Source organism: Haliaeetus albicilla, chromosome 2 (assembly GCF_947461875.1).
Source record: "Haliaeetus albicilla chromosome 2, bHalAlb1.1, whole genome shotgun sequence".
NCBI classification, from domain to species: domain Eukaryota; kingdom Metazoa; phylum Chordata; class Aves; order Accipitriformes; family Accipitridae; genus Haliaeetus; species Haliaeetus albicilla.
Genome location: NC_091484.1, coordinates 59,336,002 through 59,354,873, shown reverse-complemented (window position 1 = coordinate 59,354,873; position 18,872 = coordinate 59,336,002). Strand labels below are relative to the sequence as shown.

Below are 18,872 nucleotides of genomic sequence, written 5' to 3'. Positions count from 1 at the left end.
AAATTCCCTAAGTAAGTAAGAGCAGAGATGCCTTGTTAGTGATAAAAAGAGCAAGTTGAGGGGGATGAGCATCTCTGAACCAAAAACATGTTTTAGGATTCCTGAGAAAGATGAAGACTGGAACAATTTGCCTTGGCAAACAAAGATAAATGATCTACCATGTCAGTTAACAAGTTAAGGAAATACAGCCCACAATTGCAGAGGGATGCACAGTGAAAGCAGAACACATTTACGTTCAGCATCCCATTTATAATGAAGCCATTATTTTGGGTTATATCTTAGTGCTTTCTGCTGTGATTTGCAGTGCCACAATGATGGTCAGAGGATACTCTGTCAAGCTACAAGTTAAACCACTATTGCCACAGTACAGCTGTAAATATACAGAAAATTACCATAGGGCCAAACAAACTCAGCCTGTACTTATCTTTATCATTGTTATTCATTTTTTTTTCCTCTTTCCCCCTCAGAAAAACATGTTTGTAGGAGTGTATAAACAACTGGATCTTTGAAGAAGTGCTACAGACCAGAAGGGTCCCATTCTGCCTTCCTGGCCTGTCCTCCCCCATCCTGCGATGCCTTGCTAAAACAGGTGTTCAGGACTGAAAAAGGAAGCATTGCTCCTGAATGCCTAGAAGCATAGCCCTGCACAGACCTGGACAGAAAGTCTTTTTATTCCTCGGACATTTTTTACAAGGCAGCCATTGATAAGAGCGCTCACCTGGCAGAGAGATATAGGTTGGGAACCCTTCTTTTCCAGTTTACCTGTCCTATATAATTAAGAAGTTTCTGACATTCCTTAAACTGTGAAACAGACAGTTCCTCCTTTCTGTGATTTTCAGAGTACAGAATCAGAGAAAGTATCTTTTTTTTTTTTTTTACTTCTTTTTAAAGACTAAAAAAGAAACCGAATTAGAATAGAAAATGCACTATTTTCCCCTAAAAGGACACTGCTTCCCTACAGAGCTTCTGAATATACCCTTTCCTGTCTCCACTCTCTGGCTCCCTATGGATTTAAATTAAAGGAGCAGAATATTTGTCCTCAAAGTAGCCTATTTTTTTTTAATCCATTTGGATGTTTTGATCTCTTTCCTCTAGACTTCCAGGCTGAATAGCCCCAGAGAATTAATATGGCTGCTGAAACGTATAGAGTGAACTGAATCAGGCCTTTCATTCCTGCCCAGCAAATGTTCTGATAGCTCTCACAGTCAGCCCATGGACTCTGCTCTGCTTGCTCCTCTTTTTCCCATTTCAAGAGCCTCAATCACTCTGAAAGCCAATGCACTTCCCTTACCCTTAAAATTAAGCAAATTACATTATCACAACTTATAAGTAGATAATACAAATATAAACATCAGCAATGAAACAGGCAACTAGAACCTTCCAGCCTCCAAACCCCAAATACCTTCAAATAGTATAATGGGCAAGTTTGGGAAATGCAGTACATTTTCAGTACTAAGGTAAAGATCAGTCCCATTCATTCTCTTCCTAGGAGTGTACAAGCCATGCTTACTGCCCATAGGAAAGTGGTATCTAGCTGCACTGTGACCAAAGATCCCACACTGCAATATTTCACATACACTAAGGGTTGTTGAGCACAGTACAGAATTAGAGGGAAGGCTTTGTGGGCTGAAGACTCTTTTCAAATTGGCCCAAACTGCACTTACAGGAGTAAACTGTGGCTGTGTTGAAGTATGTGAGGGCAGAATTTAACCTCTTTTTTCCTAAATTCTAGATATAAAAGTCCCTATAAGGATTTTAGCAACACCTACCAGCATGTTTTAGCACGAGTCAGTTCGGTGAAGACTTTACATATGCATTTCTCTTCAAGCACACACTTCAGTCGTGTTTTTAAGTGCTGTGCCAAATTGAGACCTGCAAGAGTAACAACTATTGTTCTTTTTATAATGAATTTACATCTTTCCTCTCTTTGCCTTCTACTTTATGGAAAACCTCAAAATGGATTTGAGTTCTACTTAAAAGTTGAAAAAACTTTCCCTAGATGTCCAAATAATAGATTATTGGAAAAAAAGGGTCAACTGGCTGGCTCTACAATTGTATCAGCATCAGACTCAAAGACTCTCAGATAATGAGAGAGATGAAGTTAAAATTGCAGTGGATTTATGATGATCAATAAAACACGATTGTGTCAGTGCAAGACATAACCAAACACTGGACAATCTCCCTGGCCACAGAGTTTTTAAATTTCAGTAGGAATGCTGGCTTGGTATGCACCCCCACTAAGCTGTGCCATAAACCAGCAGAAGAGGGATAAAATAATGAAATTCAATTATAGGCATGCTAGGGTCGAGGCTAAAGCTAAAAGAGTTGTTTTTATTTTACAGCCTACACTAATTACAGCAAACTTCTGCAGATAAAGCTAGACATAACTTCCGAACCTGAAGACCTCACCTTCAGATTATTATCTATGCCTGCCTGGGGAAAAAAATGTGATTCATTAACATCTCTGGGTCATCCCTTGAAGCTAACAGCAATTTTGTTTGTGTAAAGAGTAGAACAATAAACCATAAATTTGCATTCAAGAAGCAGCATGTAATAAGTGTTTACACTTAAATTTTATGTGAGCTGTGTGTGCTTACTGCTTCTCAAGCTTGGGCCACATTTCAGTCACTTGGAGACAGATCATAAAATCTAAGCAAATATTTAGTTTCTGCATCTCCTAAGTGTGTCTTGCACATCATCCCCCCCCCCCCCAATAAAAAATTTAAAATAAAATCTCAATGCCCAGCTCTTAAAGGGGAATGCAACAAGCATACATCAGAGGATAGATTACTCTCTGTAGTCCTCTGCTGTCATCCACAACAATATGGGGAGGTGGCAGTCAGTTTTTTCTGCCGGCTGAAACATCCTTCTCTGCTGAAACTTCTTCAGGATCTGCAACAAGGCTGCAAACCTTACTGTTGCTGTTGCAAATGGCCTGGGACTTCTGGGCCAACTAAATTCCAAGGTCCAAGATCAGAGAAAAATCTTAGACGTCTACATCTTTTTCAGTCCACCCACCTGTAGGACACCACTTGTAAACTTTGCTACTGTTAAGCAAACATTCAAGCACAGTTCTAAATAAGGGAAATTTTCCATAACTGGAGCCTAGGGATGCATCCCCAAATATTCCAAAGCATAAAGTCCGGTTTGGGTTTTTTTGTTGTTGGTGGTTGTTTCTTGTGTTGTTTTGCTTGTTGGTTTGTTTTTTTTTCCCTCCACTGATGGCTTTATTGGTCTGGAAAGGGTAACTTCAATTTCTTTTCAAATTTGGTGTAGGGAGGGAAACTCATACAGTTTTCAAGCTAAGAATAACAACTTTTTAAAATCCAGCTTTTTAAACTTATCACTATTTTTGCAGAACAAACAAAACCCACCATCGGTGATAAAACAGCAGATGCTGAAAAGCACTGATTGTATTAGAAAATCTGTCAGTTCTGTTTCCAGCCAGATACTTACTCTACAGGAAACTTCAGCATGATTTATAGCATCAGAGGCACAGCATTGTACATAGACTCTGTATAGATACATGTGTTATACAGCATTTGTCAGTAATCTTTCTGCTTAAAAGTTCATGAAGGTACGCTTCCAGTAAAGGCTGCTATCATATTTGTGCAGTAAAGTAATAATATTCTACATCTTGCAATGCTCATTTTCTGAGGAGGATAAACTTTTTAAATAGTCAAAGAATTCAAGTCAGCAGTGCTGCAAACTGATTGCTTTGGAAATCTTTCTTCTGACTAGTTATTACTGAATCTGGATTGTTATTCTCAAAGTTTAATTACAGGAAAAATAATTTTACAGTTTGTAAAACACCATTGTTCTCTCCAAGAACTCGTGGCAAACCCAAAAAGATTTGGACATAGTCCTTCCAAATTGTGAAAGTGCCAACCAGCAGAAATCTAGACCCAGTATTTGTCTATTCTTCACACACTTTTGTTTAGGAAAGAAACTTATTACTTTCGACTATAAAATGTGACAGTTTGGGATCTGCTGTATAAACAGCTGGGACACCTATTCCTCTGCGGTTGCAAGCCTGAGCAAGGAGAGGAACATCAGAAATGGCAAAATCTATGGCGGTCCCAAACTAAGCCTTTTTGTCTCTGCACTGATGAAAGCCCTTAGTCAACTCTAACCTGGAATTTTTTCCGGACAGACAGAATATTTGATCAGAGGTCTGACTGGGTTTTAAAAGCTTAGATTAGGGAATTCAAGGATGAGAATGAAGAGAGAAATTACAGCCCTGAGTTTGGTGAAGCAGGGGGAAACTCAAAAGATAACTGGGCTACTGCAGAAAAAAACAACTCATATACTCTGAGACACGAATGATGCATTTTTAACTTTGGCAAAGTAGTCACTTTTTCTAAACCACCTTCCTATTTGTAAAGTTAGCATATTACCTTACAAGGTCTTCCAAGAATAAGAATACTAATGGATATAAAGTGCATAGCTATGATGATTATGGGGATAATTGAGAAAGCTGTAAGACAAGTGTGGCCTGCAAACAGCAATGGAGGAGTAGAGCATACAAATTGCCTGCTGACAAGTGATGGGAATCAAAAGTCTGGGGTCGAACTTCAGAGAGTACCTAAACAAAGTTAGGAACACAGCTGCATTCAAGCTTGCAGTACAACACAAGGCTAAAGGATTAAAATTAGTCCAAGGAGCTGAAATAACATAAATTCATATCCAGGGAAAACAAACAAACAAAACCAAACCCCCCAAGTAAGTACAAAGTTTGACTTTGTACTGGTATAACAGAACTGCCAATCCTCAGTCACCTCAGCTGAGACAGAGTATAAACCTGCCTCCTTTTAAACAGTAGACCACTTTTCAGGATGTATACATGGGTAGCTCGAGAGGCTGACAAAAGATAATGGTAGTTTCTTCTCTCCATTCAGACTGACAAGTTTACTAGAGGAAGAGCCATTTTGCAGGTCATTTATGCTATTCTAGAAAATGGCTTTGAATTGAAACAAAATCAGTGTTACCAATTTGGCAATAAATGTCCATTAATCATGCATGAAATAAAACAGGGGCTGAAAAAGCTGAGTATATTAAGTCAAAAAAACAAACAGAAAAACAGGCTAAGCAAAAAGAGATAAACACAAGCTTTGAAACAAAGCATACTAAAAGTAAAAATTCTTTGCTACTGTAGAAACTTAAACTGTTGTCAATGTCCACATTATCTTCTGTGGGACATTATACTTGGGGCTGCTGCTATTTTACCACATGCCTGAAGATTGTTATGGGGATGAGCATTACTGATGGCCTGTGGTGCGTGGGGGCATGTGGAACAGACATCCATGACACAACTGCTTCTTATCCCCGGGAAAGACTTGATGACCGAGGTTGTCCCTTCCAGCTATGCGGTCCTAGGAAAAAAATTGTCAGGACAACTTACTAGTATTATTATTATTTTATTTGTGCATTGGAAAGATGGAAATGCCTCCAACGTCTTGCAGTATTAGAAACAAAATTAGAAGGTTTGGAAAAGGTAAATACATTAACATTAGCAAAATTGGAAGCAATTGTTTTTGCTTGGCTTGATGTTTAATAGCAGAAAGACCCCTTTGGTTTTCTGTGGTTGAATGTGAACATGAAAAGCTGTGTACTTCCACAGTGTACAACTATACATTTCAATTATTGTCTTGCATAATTTGCATGATAAACTAAAAAGCATTGCATTACATGTACTTTATTCATAAAAACTGTTTTTAAAGAAGATTAATAACAGATGTAATAAAAAGTAAATGGAAACCAGAACTGATGATGATCTATAATGATGATTCACCTTATCCATTTTCTTTGTTTTGAGACTACAGCTTAGATCAGCATACATAGGTTTAAATAGGAACCAGTAATAAATTTTGTTGATATTGAGGTCAGGTTTCTGCAATACACCAAATGCTAAGCTTCTAGTCCATAAATGCCTTCACTGCAAATAAACCATAAATCTATTATCTTTACAGCAGCTGCAATCTGGAAAATGTGCTCTCTTTTAATTTAGTTGCCTTATGAATATCATATTAACCAAGAAGCAACCTGAATGAGAAATATGCTATAAAGTAAAAAAAAAAAAAAAAAAAGACCAAACCAAAAAACCAAAACCAAACAAACAACAAAACCTAGCTGGATAATCAAGACAACTGTTTTTTTCAGCCATTCCCCCTTTTCCTGTCATCAAATAAAAGTAAGGTTTCTACAAGATAAAATGATCTGTTCTTATAGGGCTTACAGTATGTAGCCAAATTCTCAACAATGGTAAGTCTCAATGAGAGATGACTAGAAAGTTAATTTCCCACCCTAAGTCAAAATTTTGATCTTATTCTGATTAAAAGTAAATAGTCAATATTTGCTGTAGGATATGAAATGGAAAATATGTATATATACACACATACAAACTGCAGAACAAATTGCTTTTCAATTATGCTTATACATCCTAATATAATAATTTTAATCTAAAAGTCAAAATGAAAAATGAGAAATTTTATCATCATCAAAATAAGAAACTCAAAATTACTTGTTTTGACACTTCCCAGCTAAAATATTTTACAAGAGCATGTCAACTTTGGCATAATTTTCCAATGTCAATTAGTTGTTTCTTTGAACATTTTTTGACTAAGGGTATATAACACCTGGTAGTATTAAACAGAAGTCAAGTATACTACTTTTCCAGAGTTTTTACATTGTTCTAAGAGGATTTATAATGCTCAGAGGTTTAAAAATACCACATTCATTCTCCTCATTTTATTTTCACCTCCCCTACCTCTTCCAAAATGTAGTCTTTTCTCTCTCTCTCTCTTTTTTAAATCTCAGTTGACTAACAAGAGCAGGCCTGACCCATCTGACCTAGAGCACGGCTACATGAACTACTGGAATAGTGCAAGTGAGGAGGAAGAAATCTCCAAAGCAGGCAGGAAGGGCAACGAGGAGATGAAGGATGGGAGAGAAGAGTCTAGCAACTCTGAAACCTGTCCTGCCATGAAAGGATTCCTAACAGAGGGCCTTGGGTTTATATCCCAGCATGACTGAGGTTGAATTGCAAATACATGCCGTCTGGCTTGCAAATGCAAAAGGAGAGTCACATACACCCACACAGGAAAGCAGAAACATGCAGCTGGAGAATATCATAGAGCAACTATAGTAATAAAGACCCATGCTGGCTCCCAATTCTCTATGGAGGCCAAGACTGCGTTTTCCAATACATTTTTAGTTCAACTGCTGACTCATCAAAAGAGGAACCTGCACCGTGATGAACTCCCCTCTCTTTAACACTTCACCCTTCAGAAGACACTGAAATTACAATGGATGACACTTGCCTTTTACAATCAGCCTACTAACAACTCTTGTGAAGTGAAAAGCTGTAATTATTCAGCCCAGATGCAGTATTGCCCATTTAATTAATATTTGCAGGATTCACATTATGACCAAAGGGTGGGGGGAGGGGGAGGTAATGCTTGAATAGAAGAAAAAATTAAATATGACTCGAAGTCCTTATTACTGGATAACCACTGCATCCTATTCTGCTACATCTGTTAAATGCAGATGAAACTTTCAAGAGAGTCTGCCCTATTAACTACAGCAGTTAAGGAAAGCTGCAGTAAAAACTATAAATGGCATTGCATCCCTGTAACATAAGCAGCCCTTTGACACAGTTCAATTGCACGTATAAAGAAAAGGACCAGAGCTCCTAGCATCAACTGTGAAACAACATATACTTGAAACTTTACCAGAGATAGGTTAAATGGAAAGGTTTGTACATTCCATTTGTGGAACTCTCCCTATTCAAGTCAAGGATTTTTCACTCAATAAAACGACACAGGATAAGAGATGCTTGCCTAAAGCCCCCCAAAAGTCACTATGAGGATATCTTAAAAGACAAAAAAAAAAAATTATCTGCTTATAATGGAACCTAGTAAGGACAAAATCTGATTTTAAAAGCCTTATTTCATGACATAAGAACTCTAACACAAGCAGCATTTTAAATATCTTTATCTTGTCTGCAGCCACAGAAAGTGTACGTTAAAATCACATCAAAGCCACATATATCATTGACAAACGAGAGACAGAGGCCTCAAGCTAAGAGAGCACTTGAATTCATGCTTGTATTTTATCTAGCTACGCAGTTTGAGGTGAACCCTTGTGTACTTAAAAGCTACCCACACAGAATGATTCAAGTTAGCTGGGTGAGACCTTGAAAGGTCACATTGTCCAGCCATTTGCTCCAAGGCAGGAACAGCTGCCTTTCTGGACAGAATGACATTTTGGACATATGTTTATCTAACTGTTTCAGTGATGAAGACTACTCAGAGATAATCTACTACCCTAGCCTGAACATTTAAAAGTCTGCCTTGCTACAATTTAAGTCATTACTTGTTGAGGACAAGTTATTCTCTTCTTCTCTGTGGAAGCCTTTTACACATTTGAAGATTGTTACCATGTCATCTCTTAGTTTTATTCTCTTTAGCAGTGTTCTTTCCTTTTTTTCTTCATATGACACTCCTCAATTTGTCCACATTATTTCTTGAAGTACAGTGCTTGAAACTGAAGAGAATATTCTTGTTGGGATCTTACCATTGTCAAGTAGAGCCGATGCATCACTCCTGTGATGTCTTGTCTTGTATCTGTCTTCATATTAACCCTTACATTTCTCTTGATCACCCCATCAAGATGTTTGCTACTTTTGAAACTGTGTGTTCAACAAGTGTCAAGCCCGACCCTGGATCTGGCCCAAGAACCTGCTCCATTTGTCCGTTTCAGAAGAGAAAAAGGTTGGGCCAAATCCAACTTGAAAACACCCTCCTACGCGCTGCCTCTTGGTGGAGGGAGAAGAAAAAGTGACACAAGCTCTTTCAAACCCAGAATTTACAGGGACACTTAGCACAACTGGTTGCTCAATGTTGACAGCAAGGAGTGCTAATTGAAGCTATGTTTATTAGTTGGATGAGGAAAAAGAAAAGAGGAGGAAGTGGAGGAAGTGTTCCGTGATGAGACACAGCACCCAGCACTCACAAACATTACCTCAGGGCACTGTTTTATGCTCATTTGTCAGAAGCCACAAACAAAAACAAAACCCACATGAACTTAGCGTGGCTTCTCTGCATACTTCTCCATGGAAAGTAATCTCCTGGGTTCTTCTAGTTCCTGCTGTGATTATGCAATTCTCCAGTTTAGTAAATATGACATCTGCCAATTGCACTGCATTAACACGCCCACTTCAGCCCTCATCAAACCTAGTAGTTGGATATAATTTCACACTGCTGGCAAGCTTGCAACATTTCCTTGTACTGGATGAGAAATGCTCCCATCAAACTACCTTTTGTTCACTCTGTAGAGAGTCCCCGGCACACGCTTACCTTAACTACTGCCTTCTTAAATCGTTTTGGTATTAATTTTCCTTAGGAAGCATGAACCACACCAGGAATTCAAAATACACTCACACCAGTTACCCCAGCTGTATTCTGAGTCTAAGAGACTATGGTCTAAATAAGTTCTGAAACTGGAGCTGCTACAGAGCTTTCTTTTTGGCGGTGCTTTCAAGGTTACCAGCAGCAGAACTGCTCAGTACTTCAGACACTCCAATGAAACCACAGTGACTTTTATCAAAAACAGAGTCAAATGATGCTTTTATTTTTATTTCTCTTAAGAAATTTTTATCTCCTTTGTGGAGAAAACCAGTAGGACTCAACTGAGCATGTTTCTTGTGTGCTAGTCATCTTTAGCATAATTCAAAGCAAAGCAACTTTCCAGGCATCGCTGCACACTAGTCCTGCCGGAGACAAAAGCTTCAGGTCCAAACCTCCATCTCCTGAGGTCTGTGCAGGTGCAGGGACCTGCTGCACTGCTCCACCGAAAATGTGCCAAAAAGTCCATAATGAAAATGCTAACTCTCCATAGGTCTGCAACTATTTTCCTCAGCGGGTCTCTCTCATCACCTGACGTGATGAATTTCCTCATCTACCTCCTTCATGGTCTCAGGAGTCTCTTCCCCTAGAGGAAACAGCCCTCCCGAACCGCAATTTTTTTTCGAGGAATCTGGTATTCAGCAAGGCAGTAGATGTTGTCCCAGCATTTTGCTCTAAATGGCTGGGGTGTGTTGCTAATAACAGAACAAAGGAATTTTTCAAGCTGTAAAGACCTTTCCTCATGTTCTACATTTGTTTACAGTGTAGAGACCTAGTTTTGCTGTTATTTATCATCAACTCCAAGTTAAGTGTCAGACAAAACCTAGCATCTGAGTCATGTGTTTGCTGGGTTTTAAGTGCCTGCGTGAGGATATAAACTCTGAAGAGGAATATTTACAGCCAGACAAAAACACTGTTTTTGCCAAGGGGATTTTTAAACCTTCAATGAACTGTGAGCATTGATCTTACTCTAAATTTGTGGAAATGAGTTTCTGTGAAGCTGGATTTAATACCTAAGTCAACTTTATCACAATCTTAATTTACCCCCTATTTACTAGCAATATTTCAAATCACCCTTTCAGAGGAAACTACAATGACAAAAAGCACGAAAAATAAAAGGAAGAATCAGAATGAAGGTTAAAAAAAGATTACTTCCTTAAAGGGAATTCTTAGTAAAATACATCTGATATGTAAATAGGATTTACTCTCAAATGTCACTGGGATACTCTAACCCAATTTTCCCCATTTACATATCATGTACAGAAAAGAAAAAATGCAACTTTGAATGCAAAGAGAAAAAATACCTGACATGAATGTTGTCTAATGCTGTATTTCTTTTGATACTTCTAAGATAAAAGCTGAAGGTCCTCATGTGTACTGAGGAAAGTTTGTGTTTGGTTGTGGTTTTTTGTTTTTGTTTTTTTTTAAACAGAGTAAAGCTCAGGCGATACAGCAAATGTGACTGTTTCAGCAGTAGATAAATGCTAGATAAACACTCCTTAACAGTAGTTTATCCCATAAAAATAATTCTATCCCTCTCTGAATGCTGATGCCTGCAGACAGCAGCAGTCCAACGAATACAGAGGGTACCAGGATTCTGGAATATGCTCTGGCAGAAGAGAAATTACAACAGCAGCCTGCTAATTCTGACTGACGGTGTTGGTGAAAGAACGTAACGTTTTCAAGGCTTCTCGCGGCAACGCTTCAACGAGCGGCGAGCCCTCACTCAAAACAGCCGGGGGAGCCTTATTTGTTGCGGGAGCTTCCCGAAGACCGCGTGCTTCGGTTCCCGTGCTCGGTTCGGTCGCCCTGGAGCGCACGTGCCCGCAAACCTTCCCCTCGAGGACCTTCCTCCTCGGCTGATGGCGGTTCTGCCAGCGAGGACGAAGGCCCGACCCGCGGAGGAGGAGGAGGAGGAGGAGGGCGGCCGGGGCAGCGCCGCGTGCCGCGCGGCTGCCGCTGCGCCCCCTAGCGGGGAGAGCCCGCTCCGCCCGCCCGCCGCGCCCCCGGCTCAGGCGCCCCGCGGGCTGAGCAGCCCCCGGGTCTAGGGAACGGCTCGGCTTGGATTGATCCCGCCCGGCTTTACCCGGCAAGGCAGGTCGGAGGGGCTGGCCGAAAAAACCGTGCCTGTGCGGGTTTTTTCCGTCCCTGTTGGAATCACGGCACATCCGTTTGGGAGCGTCCTCGGAAATCCTCTCCTGGCTCCGGCTCTGCCAGGGCATACTAAACGTTTCCATTTCTTGATACTGTTATTTCACTCAGCTTCGATTGGGCGTTTTGTTACCGAGTATTCGAAGAACATCTCAAAACAGCCTCCCTTTAAGAAGTTGCAGCTACTTCAAAGATTTATTTTTTACTTTAATACTTTAAAGGCTTTACCTCAGCTGATCTACGGGTATACAGTAGATGCTAAATACAGTAAACCTTTGAAACAGCACTCTTTTTCTTGACTCACAGAACCTGAACCCGAATTTCCCTGGCTTTACATAATTATCCTCCTCTTACTGATCAGACACAGTCCCCCGCTGCATTTTTTTTCCCCCAAAGAAGAGCAGTATTAAAAACAAAGCAAAACCAAACCAGGAATGAGGAAAACTTGTTAAATGCTTTTTACCTTTATGACTCTGATTATGTTAATGACATTTAATTATTGCTGTCATAGTACAGACTTTTTAGCCAAGAGGGAAGGAAAAGACACCTAAGTTACAAACATCTAGCTGTCAAAACTGACATCACGTTGTCCATCTTACTAGTTAAGGCAAACAGCCACTCGCTATATTTTCTTCAGAATGTATTAAATATCAAAATAATATTTGCCTGATTATAAACTCCTTGATACCTCTTATCATATTCAGGAAGACACAAGACATTAATAAATGATTTATGGATAAGCGAGCTGTTGGTATATCTTCTATTTAGCACCTCCTGGTGCAGACACTGATGACTACTACAACTTAATAGCCTAAATCAGTGATGTGTGGTGACTATTTGCCCACTGGTGAGTTATATTTCATTTAGTCGGCACTAGCATTTTCTTTTCTGGATACAATGGCTGGAAGATTAATAAACTTTGTGAGCTCGGTCCACTACCACACAACACAGTACTTTTTCTAATCTCACCACCACACTTTATTTTTCCTTCTAACTAACATTAACAACTACAGACATTTGCTGCCTACAGCGCCGAGAGCAGCAACATGAATTTTGCAGCAGTACGTGAAAAGTCTCCTCCTGGTTCTTCCCTTTGGCCCCAAGTGACATGTGAGCCCCAGCAACCTGCTGAGCTACCTTGTCATTTAGCAGTTCCCAAACTCAGCGGCAGGCCCCTGCCTGGGAAAATCCCTGCTCTGTCTGGCACATGATCTCACCGGACATTTCAAAAAACTCCCCAGTCTCTCTCGTCCGGGTCAGTTATGCTGTGACCGCAAAACTCTTCACATTTGTATCAAACCTTTCAGAAAAGGAAGAAGGGGCAGTTCTGTTGCACCAGGGAAGCCAGTGGACGTTTCATCTGATAACAGTCTGGCTGGTATTTCGAATACAAAGGCACAGCTTTTGAAAATATCTATAAGCTGGAAGCTGCTGCAGCGAGGTCCCCTGACACACAAGACCCGCGCCTTTCCTCACTTGTGCCTTAAGTACCTTATCCGCAAAGGCGCCAAGGTTTCCTTTACCAGCTTTCCCCTCCACAGCACAGGAATGCGGGATACAGAAGGCTTTAGTGATCAAAAGGGAACCCCACGCTGTGAGAACCGGTGGCCCACGAGAAAGCACTACAGGTGCTGTGTGTCACGCATTAACAGGTGTCTCCGAGGAGGACCGACAAGAGGGACCCCAACGCTCTCGGCAAGGGAACGCACTCAACCGAGCGAGCCTCTCGCTCCTAACGAACAGGTCCCACCGCCCGGGGGGGCTTCTTCCATTATCTTGCTCCTTCTCTCAACGCCTGGTTTCCAGGGAAGGCTGCGAGCTACTGACTTCCGCGGGGGAGGAGGCTGCCCGCTCGCTCTCCCAGGCAGGGTCGGCAGGGAAACTTTGCCGCCCCTTCCAGGGCTGGCTGCCGGGAGAGCAGCGGGGCCCCGCCGCGGGCGAGCGGGGGGAGGTCCCCGGGGAGAGGGGGGGGGCGGCCCGCCGCTCCCCGCCGCCTCGGGCTCCCGGGGGCGCCGGTGTCTCCCTCCCTCCCTCCCTCCCTCCCTCCCTTCCCGGCGCTGGAGCGGAGCCCTTCGCCTGCAGGAGCGTCTCGGACGTGGCGGGGAAGGAGGCTCCGGGGACCCAGCGAAGGGGCTGGCGAGGAAAACGGCACCGGCTGCCCGTGATCGTGGGGCAGGTTTATTAAAGAGGAAAGTCCCGAATTCGCATTGAAATAAAAAAATGAAGTCATGGAGAGCTCTTCCCGGAGAAGCCGGGGAGGAAAGGGGGGGAAGCCGGCACCGCGGCCACCCCGGGCTTCCCTCGGGAGCGGGGGGACCCAACCCCCAAACGGTGTTTACCCCTCTCCGGGTCCTCGGCCCGCGGAGCAGCCGGCGGAGCCCACGCCGCGCCGGTGCTGCGGGAAGGCGGCCCGGCTCCCCCGACCCCGGCCTTCCCCCGCCCCGGCCCGGCCCGGCCGCCCTGCCCCGGGCTCCGCGGCGCTGCCCCGGGCCGGCCCCGCCCGGCAGGTACCGGCCTCGCTTACCGCGGGTCTGCCTCGGCGTCTCCCCGCCGGCCGGCTGGCAGCGCTCGCTCAGGCACTGGAAAAGTAATAGAAATCCAGCGGCTAGTTTGCTTCTCCGCAGCCTCGCCATAGCACGGAGCCTGCCGAGACAACTCTCCGGGGTGCGGAGTGCGCGCCGCTCCTCGTCGGCGGTGGGAAAGTCCGGGGCGGGCGGCGGAGAGCAGCCCTAGCAGGCGCCGAGTCGCCCTGTCCTCGGACCGGCTCTCATATAGCGGGGCGGCAGGGACGAGCCACCGGGGCTGAAGGCTCTGGGCCGGTTCTGGGGGGCGGTGAAGGCGCGGGGAGGGGGGGGGGCTCCGTCCCCCCAACTTGCACGGCCGCGCCGCTCTCAGTCCAGCGGCATCACCGCTGGGAAGAACAAGCTCAGCCTCGCTTGCGAAGTGCCAAACTCTTCCCTCCTCGCAGCCTGCTGATAGATTTTAGGAGAGCCACTGAGATCCTCCCTTCCTGGCTTGCCCCCACCCAGCTCCCTTCCCCCGCAGGGTGAGGCAGGGTGCCTTAGGGACGGAGCCTCCCCTCGGTACACCGCTACCGACAAAACCCCTCCGAGGGAAACGAGCCGGGAAATCTGCCAGCCGGAGCCGGCGGGCCGGCCCCGAGCCCCGGGGGGAGCAGGACGCGGAGGGCGGGCAGATGCGCCGCGGGGGAGGATGTGCGGGCGGTGGGAAGGCAGGCGGAGACGAACAAGTTCTCCTTCTCTTTCGGGGCGGTTTCCGCGGCCGTTTCCGCGGCCGGCGGGGCTAGCGCGGGGCCGAGGGCGGCCGAGGGAGGCGGGCGCTCCCCCGGCCCACAGCGCGCCCCCCCTCCGCCGCCGCCGCGCGCGCCCGCGCTGTCGCCGCCGCCCGCCGCGCAAGGGCGGGCGGGGGGCTCGCCCGGGGCCGGGTCCCGGCCGCCCCTCTCGCCTTTCCCCCCCGCCCCCCTCCGCAGGAGCGCGGTGGGGCGCAGGCGCCGGGGCTGCACCGTCCCTCCCGCCGCTGACGGCGATGGAGCGCTCCCGCCACCGCGCTGCGCTCCGCGGGCCGCCGCTCGGCAGCGGCGGGGAGGTCCCGGGAGGTGCTGCCTCTCCGGGGCACCGGGCTACAGCGCGGCTCGCTGCCCCGGAGCGCCGGGAACCTACAGTGCGCGGCGGGACGCTGCGGCCGATGCTCGCCCCCCCTGCGCGGCCGCGGAGCGGCACGGTGTGTGCGTGGGGGGAGGATGGCGGGCGGCGCGGGGAGCTCCGCGGGACGGCGAGAGCCCAGCCCACCGTCGTCTGGTTATTCGAAAGTTGCTTCGTGAAGATGCGTCCGTTTCGCGGAGTGACAAACTAAAGCAATCCCAAATCCCCCTTCCCTGCCCCCCCCCCCGCAATCTTCCCTGTGCTTCCCAGCCTCCCTTCACCACCACCACCCCCCTTTTATTCTATTTATCTCTTCGCGAATCGAAGAGTTGTTTATGTCCATTCATCACTTGAATAGTGCGAGGACTGGGGGCTCTCTCCTGCAGAAAATGATCTACGCGCTTAATTAAACGCCCCGTGAATAATCCCGTCCCCTACATTAATCTGCGCAGAGCGGCGCGGAGGCAGGAGCTAGCGGAGGGCACATCAGTCAAGCCCAGGCAAGCGAAAGGGGCACCGGGGAGCGGGCGGCGGCTTTTTACCAGTTCAGCAAACTGTGGCGCTGGTAATCAGTTGAGCTCCATGTAGAGAACCGTGAATGCACCAGCTTCTCAGCCCTTGCTACAAAATAATTAAATTAATTAGGACAACAATTAAATTAATCAAATAAATAGGTCTACAGAATGTCAAACATAGCAGATAACTAATACTTAATCACAAAAGAACGACCAGTAACGAGACTGTGTTTTCCCTTAATTTACCACTGTTTCTGAGATTAAGAATTCATCAGCTCCATTGTAATTGTCCTGCTCTTTAATCTTTGATGTGCTTATGTGTAAATCAAAGCAGAACACTTGTGGTTTTAAGAAGTATATTTGAAGTATAAGCAGAAATTTGCAAAACCTTTTCAATATATATTCAAATAGGATACTGGAGGAGAATAGCAGTAAGGTTTATACATCTGAGTTTTTATAGTGGGCCCTTCTAGTCCAATCTTTTTGCACATCCCCTTAAAAAAAAAAAAAGCAGTCCAAGTATTGCTAAAAAATAACTGCAAAAGTTCTTTTCTGAGAGATGATACTGAAGATTTTATGCTAAGTTAACAGCAGGAATGAAATCCTGGCCTCGCTGAAATCTGTGGGGATTTGGGGAGTGTTATCACCCTGTGTACCAGGTGATCTGGATTATGCCACAGACTTTTGTGCAGATTTGGTGAAGTTATTAAAGTTATTGCTGTTTCTTAAACAAAATGGGAGAGGGAGGTTTCTTCATCCTGTTTGAATACCAGGTTTTTCCATGACACTTGGTCTGATTGCCCAATTTTCCCCAAATTTAGCTAGAGTTGCTGAGAGGGCTATTGAGCTTTTGGCCTTTACTGGAAGGGGTAGGGAGGTAGTCTTGAAGAAGGACTGCCTCTCTCCCAGCTGTTTGTTAGCAGTGGTGTTAGACGAGAATAAGAACAGTAAGGTCTGGAGAACTTTCAAAATCTGTTTTCATCTGCTTTTCTACTTTTGTATCATAAATTAGCATATTATAAAGTTATAGTAAATCTTAAAATATGAAAGACTTGAATGATTTGAGAAAAAAAGTTTACATGTTGCTAAAATAAATAATAAATCCTTCAAGCCTCCTACGTATAGTGTAGAAAAGACTAAATGAGGGCAACTCAAATTTTCTTTCATTTGCTGTCTGCTTCTCAGTCTTACAGTGGTTTATAATTTCAGATTTATATCCTTCATAGATGTACTACAAAAACTTTGTACGCTGAAGAAAGAAAAGGATTAGCAAGAGTCAGCTGAAGCATGCAGTTGCCGATAAAAGTACCAGCAACATACTAGATCCCACAGCCCTAATTTGCAATGCTCTATGCAGTTGTGTGACAGTTTCGCGGTGTGCACGCTGGGAGGTTAGCACACAGTCACTGCATTCAGTACCTCTTGTACTCCACAGTAAAAAACAAACCGTGCCCTCTGAGGAAGGCTGTATGCATTGTCCCTCTTGTATTAAAAAAAGTAATCAAGACATAGCTATATCTTGGTATAATCATGTGTAAAAGCACAGGCAAAACATTTTATTGTACTGAAAAACACCCTCAGATGAAAGCTAATAATGAATCCTATCATGATTAATGACAACATGTCATTGCTGGAGAGGCATTCATAACAGAGAAGTATATGCATTCATTGTTATTTATAAAGCACAAGTAAAACTGAAAGAACAACTTCTTGAAGGCTTTCTGAGGTTATGAGCTGTGTTTACTTGGAACCCAGTGCCTGTGATAAGTTTTCATTTCTCTTATGTGCTTTTATCTTCACCATCCTTGCACATTATCTCACCTCTCTTAGGGATATATCTTGCAGTGGCATAAACAGCAGTGGTTCCATAGAAATCAATGTGAATGCTTTCATTTTCACCAGTCAAGAATATGCCCTTATATTTTTCTCTTCTTGTGTAGCTCCAGCATCCCTGATTATAACATCAATCATTCAGGAAAGAAGAGTGGGAAGATTCTCCCTCTTCATTGTATTCCACTGCCATGCTGCTTGCAAGTGCTCACCCTCATTCACACATTCATTTAAGAATTTTTTTTTCTTTTTTCTTTTTGTATCAACATAGTCTTTTCAGCCTACAAGTTTTCTGGACTTACTGCAATCTGATTATGAAAAGCAGAGTTTTTAACATTTCTTTTATCTGTCTTTTTTAACATGTTGTTAGCTATTCTGCTTTGATAGGTACAGGTGAGGCACCTCTCAACTGCGCTCCTGTAAGCATTCGGTGCTAACCTGGAATGGTACTTGCTTTTGAATTTGAGAAGTCAGGGGAAGATCTCTGCTTCATTTGGGAAAAAGAAACTGGGAGGTAATTGCAGCATCTGTGGGAGCAGGGAGAATACCTCTGTATTCTCTTCCAGGAAAAAAACAGAGTGAGTTTTCCTTTTTAGTGAATTTGCACTTGCTGTTGTTCTGCAGAGGATTGTGCCTGCATATTAATAAATAGACTACAACCAGCAATATCTTCTTCTGTAACTGAGAAGCGTCTAACAAAAACCTACTTTCCCAGCTGCAGAGACAAAAAGATCTAGATAATTTTAGAGCCATAAATAATACTTGATCTGCCAGGATTAGTCCCCACAGGGACAAAATTGAGTGTGTGACCCTTATGGGGCAAGTAGTCTGCAGCCTGATGTTATGAGTATCATAGATTGAAGCTGCACATCCATAGACTTTAATGCCCTGGAGTGAGTTTGCCACTGAGATTCACCTCCCTCCCTTTGGAGCTCTGCTGATAGCTGATTAGGGCTCAGGAAGGTGAATAGCATTACTGTTGGGAATTTGACTGAGGCATTAGGTTTAGTATTGTCAAAGCCAGGTGTTAGAGCTATGAATTTAGAGTGCTGCCCAGCTGGCAGCTGCCTTTGACTTTGCCAGTTCAAAAGAGGAGCACAGCATTTTAGTTGAATCACTAAAGGGCCATGCAAAACTCAGATGTGAAGTATGAAGCAGAGAGTAGCTTCCTTGTTAAATAGGGAAATACAGTAACTTTCCAGAGAAGCGGCACTGCACTCTTAAGCGAGCCTTTGTTTCTTCCCCTGTTCCCCTGGCTGGGAGAACCTTGAGTCTCACCGCTCAGCTTGCTTTCCTGGGGCAAGCACTGA

At 44.1% G+C, this 18,872-nt stretch overlaps 1 protein-coding gene across 1 annotated transcript in view; it reads right to left on the bottom strand.

The window, feature by feature from the left end:
* The window catches only part of PLXDC2 (plexin domain containing 2), a 280,684-nt gene extending 265,770 nt beyond the window's left edge, over positions 1–14,914 (bottom strand). Inside the window, exon 1 of the mRNA XM_069776624.1 lies at positions 14,080–14,914. Coding sequence (XP_069632725.1) covers positions 14,080–14,188 — 109 coding nt within the window. The 5' untranslated portion in view covers positions 14,189–14,914. The remainder of the gene's footprint in view (positions 1–14,079) is intronic.
* Between the last annotated feature and the right edge of the window lie 3,958 nt (positions 14,915–18,872).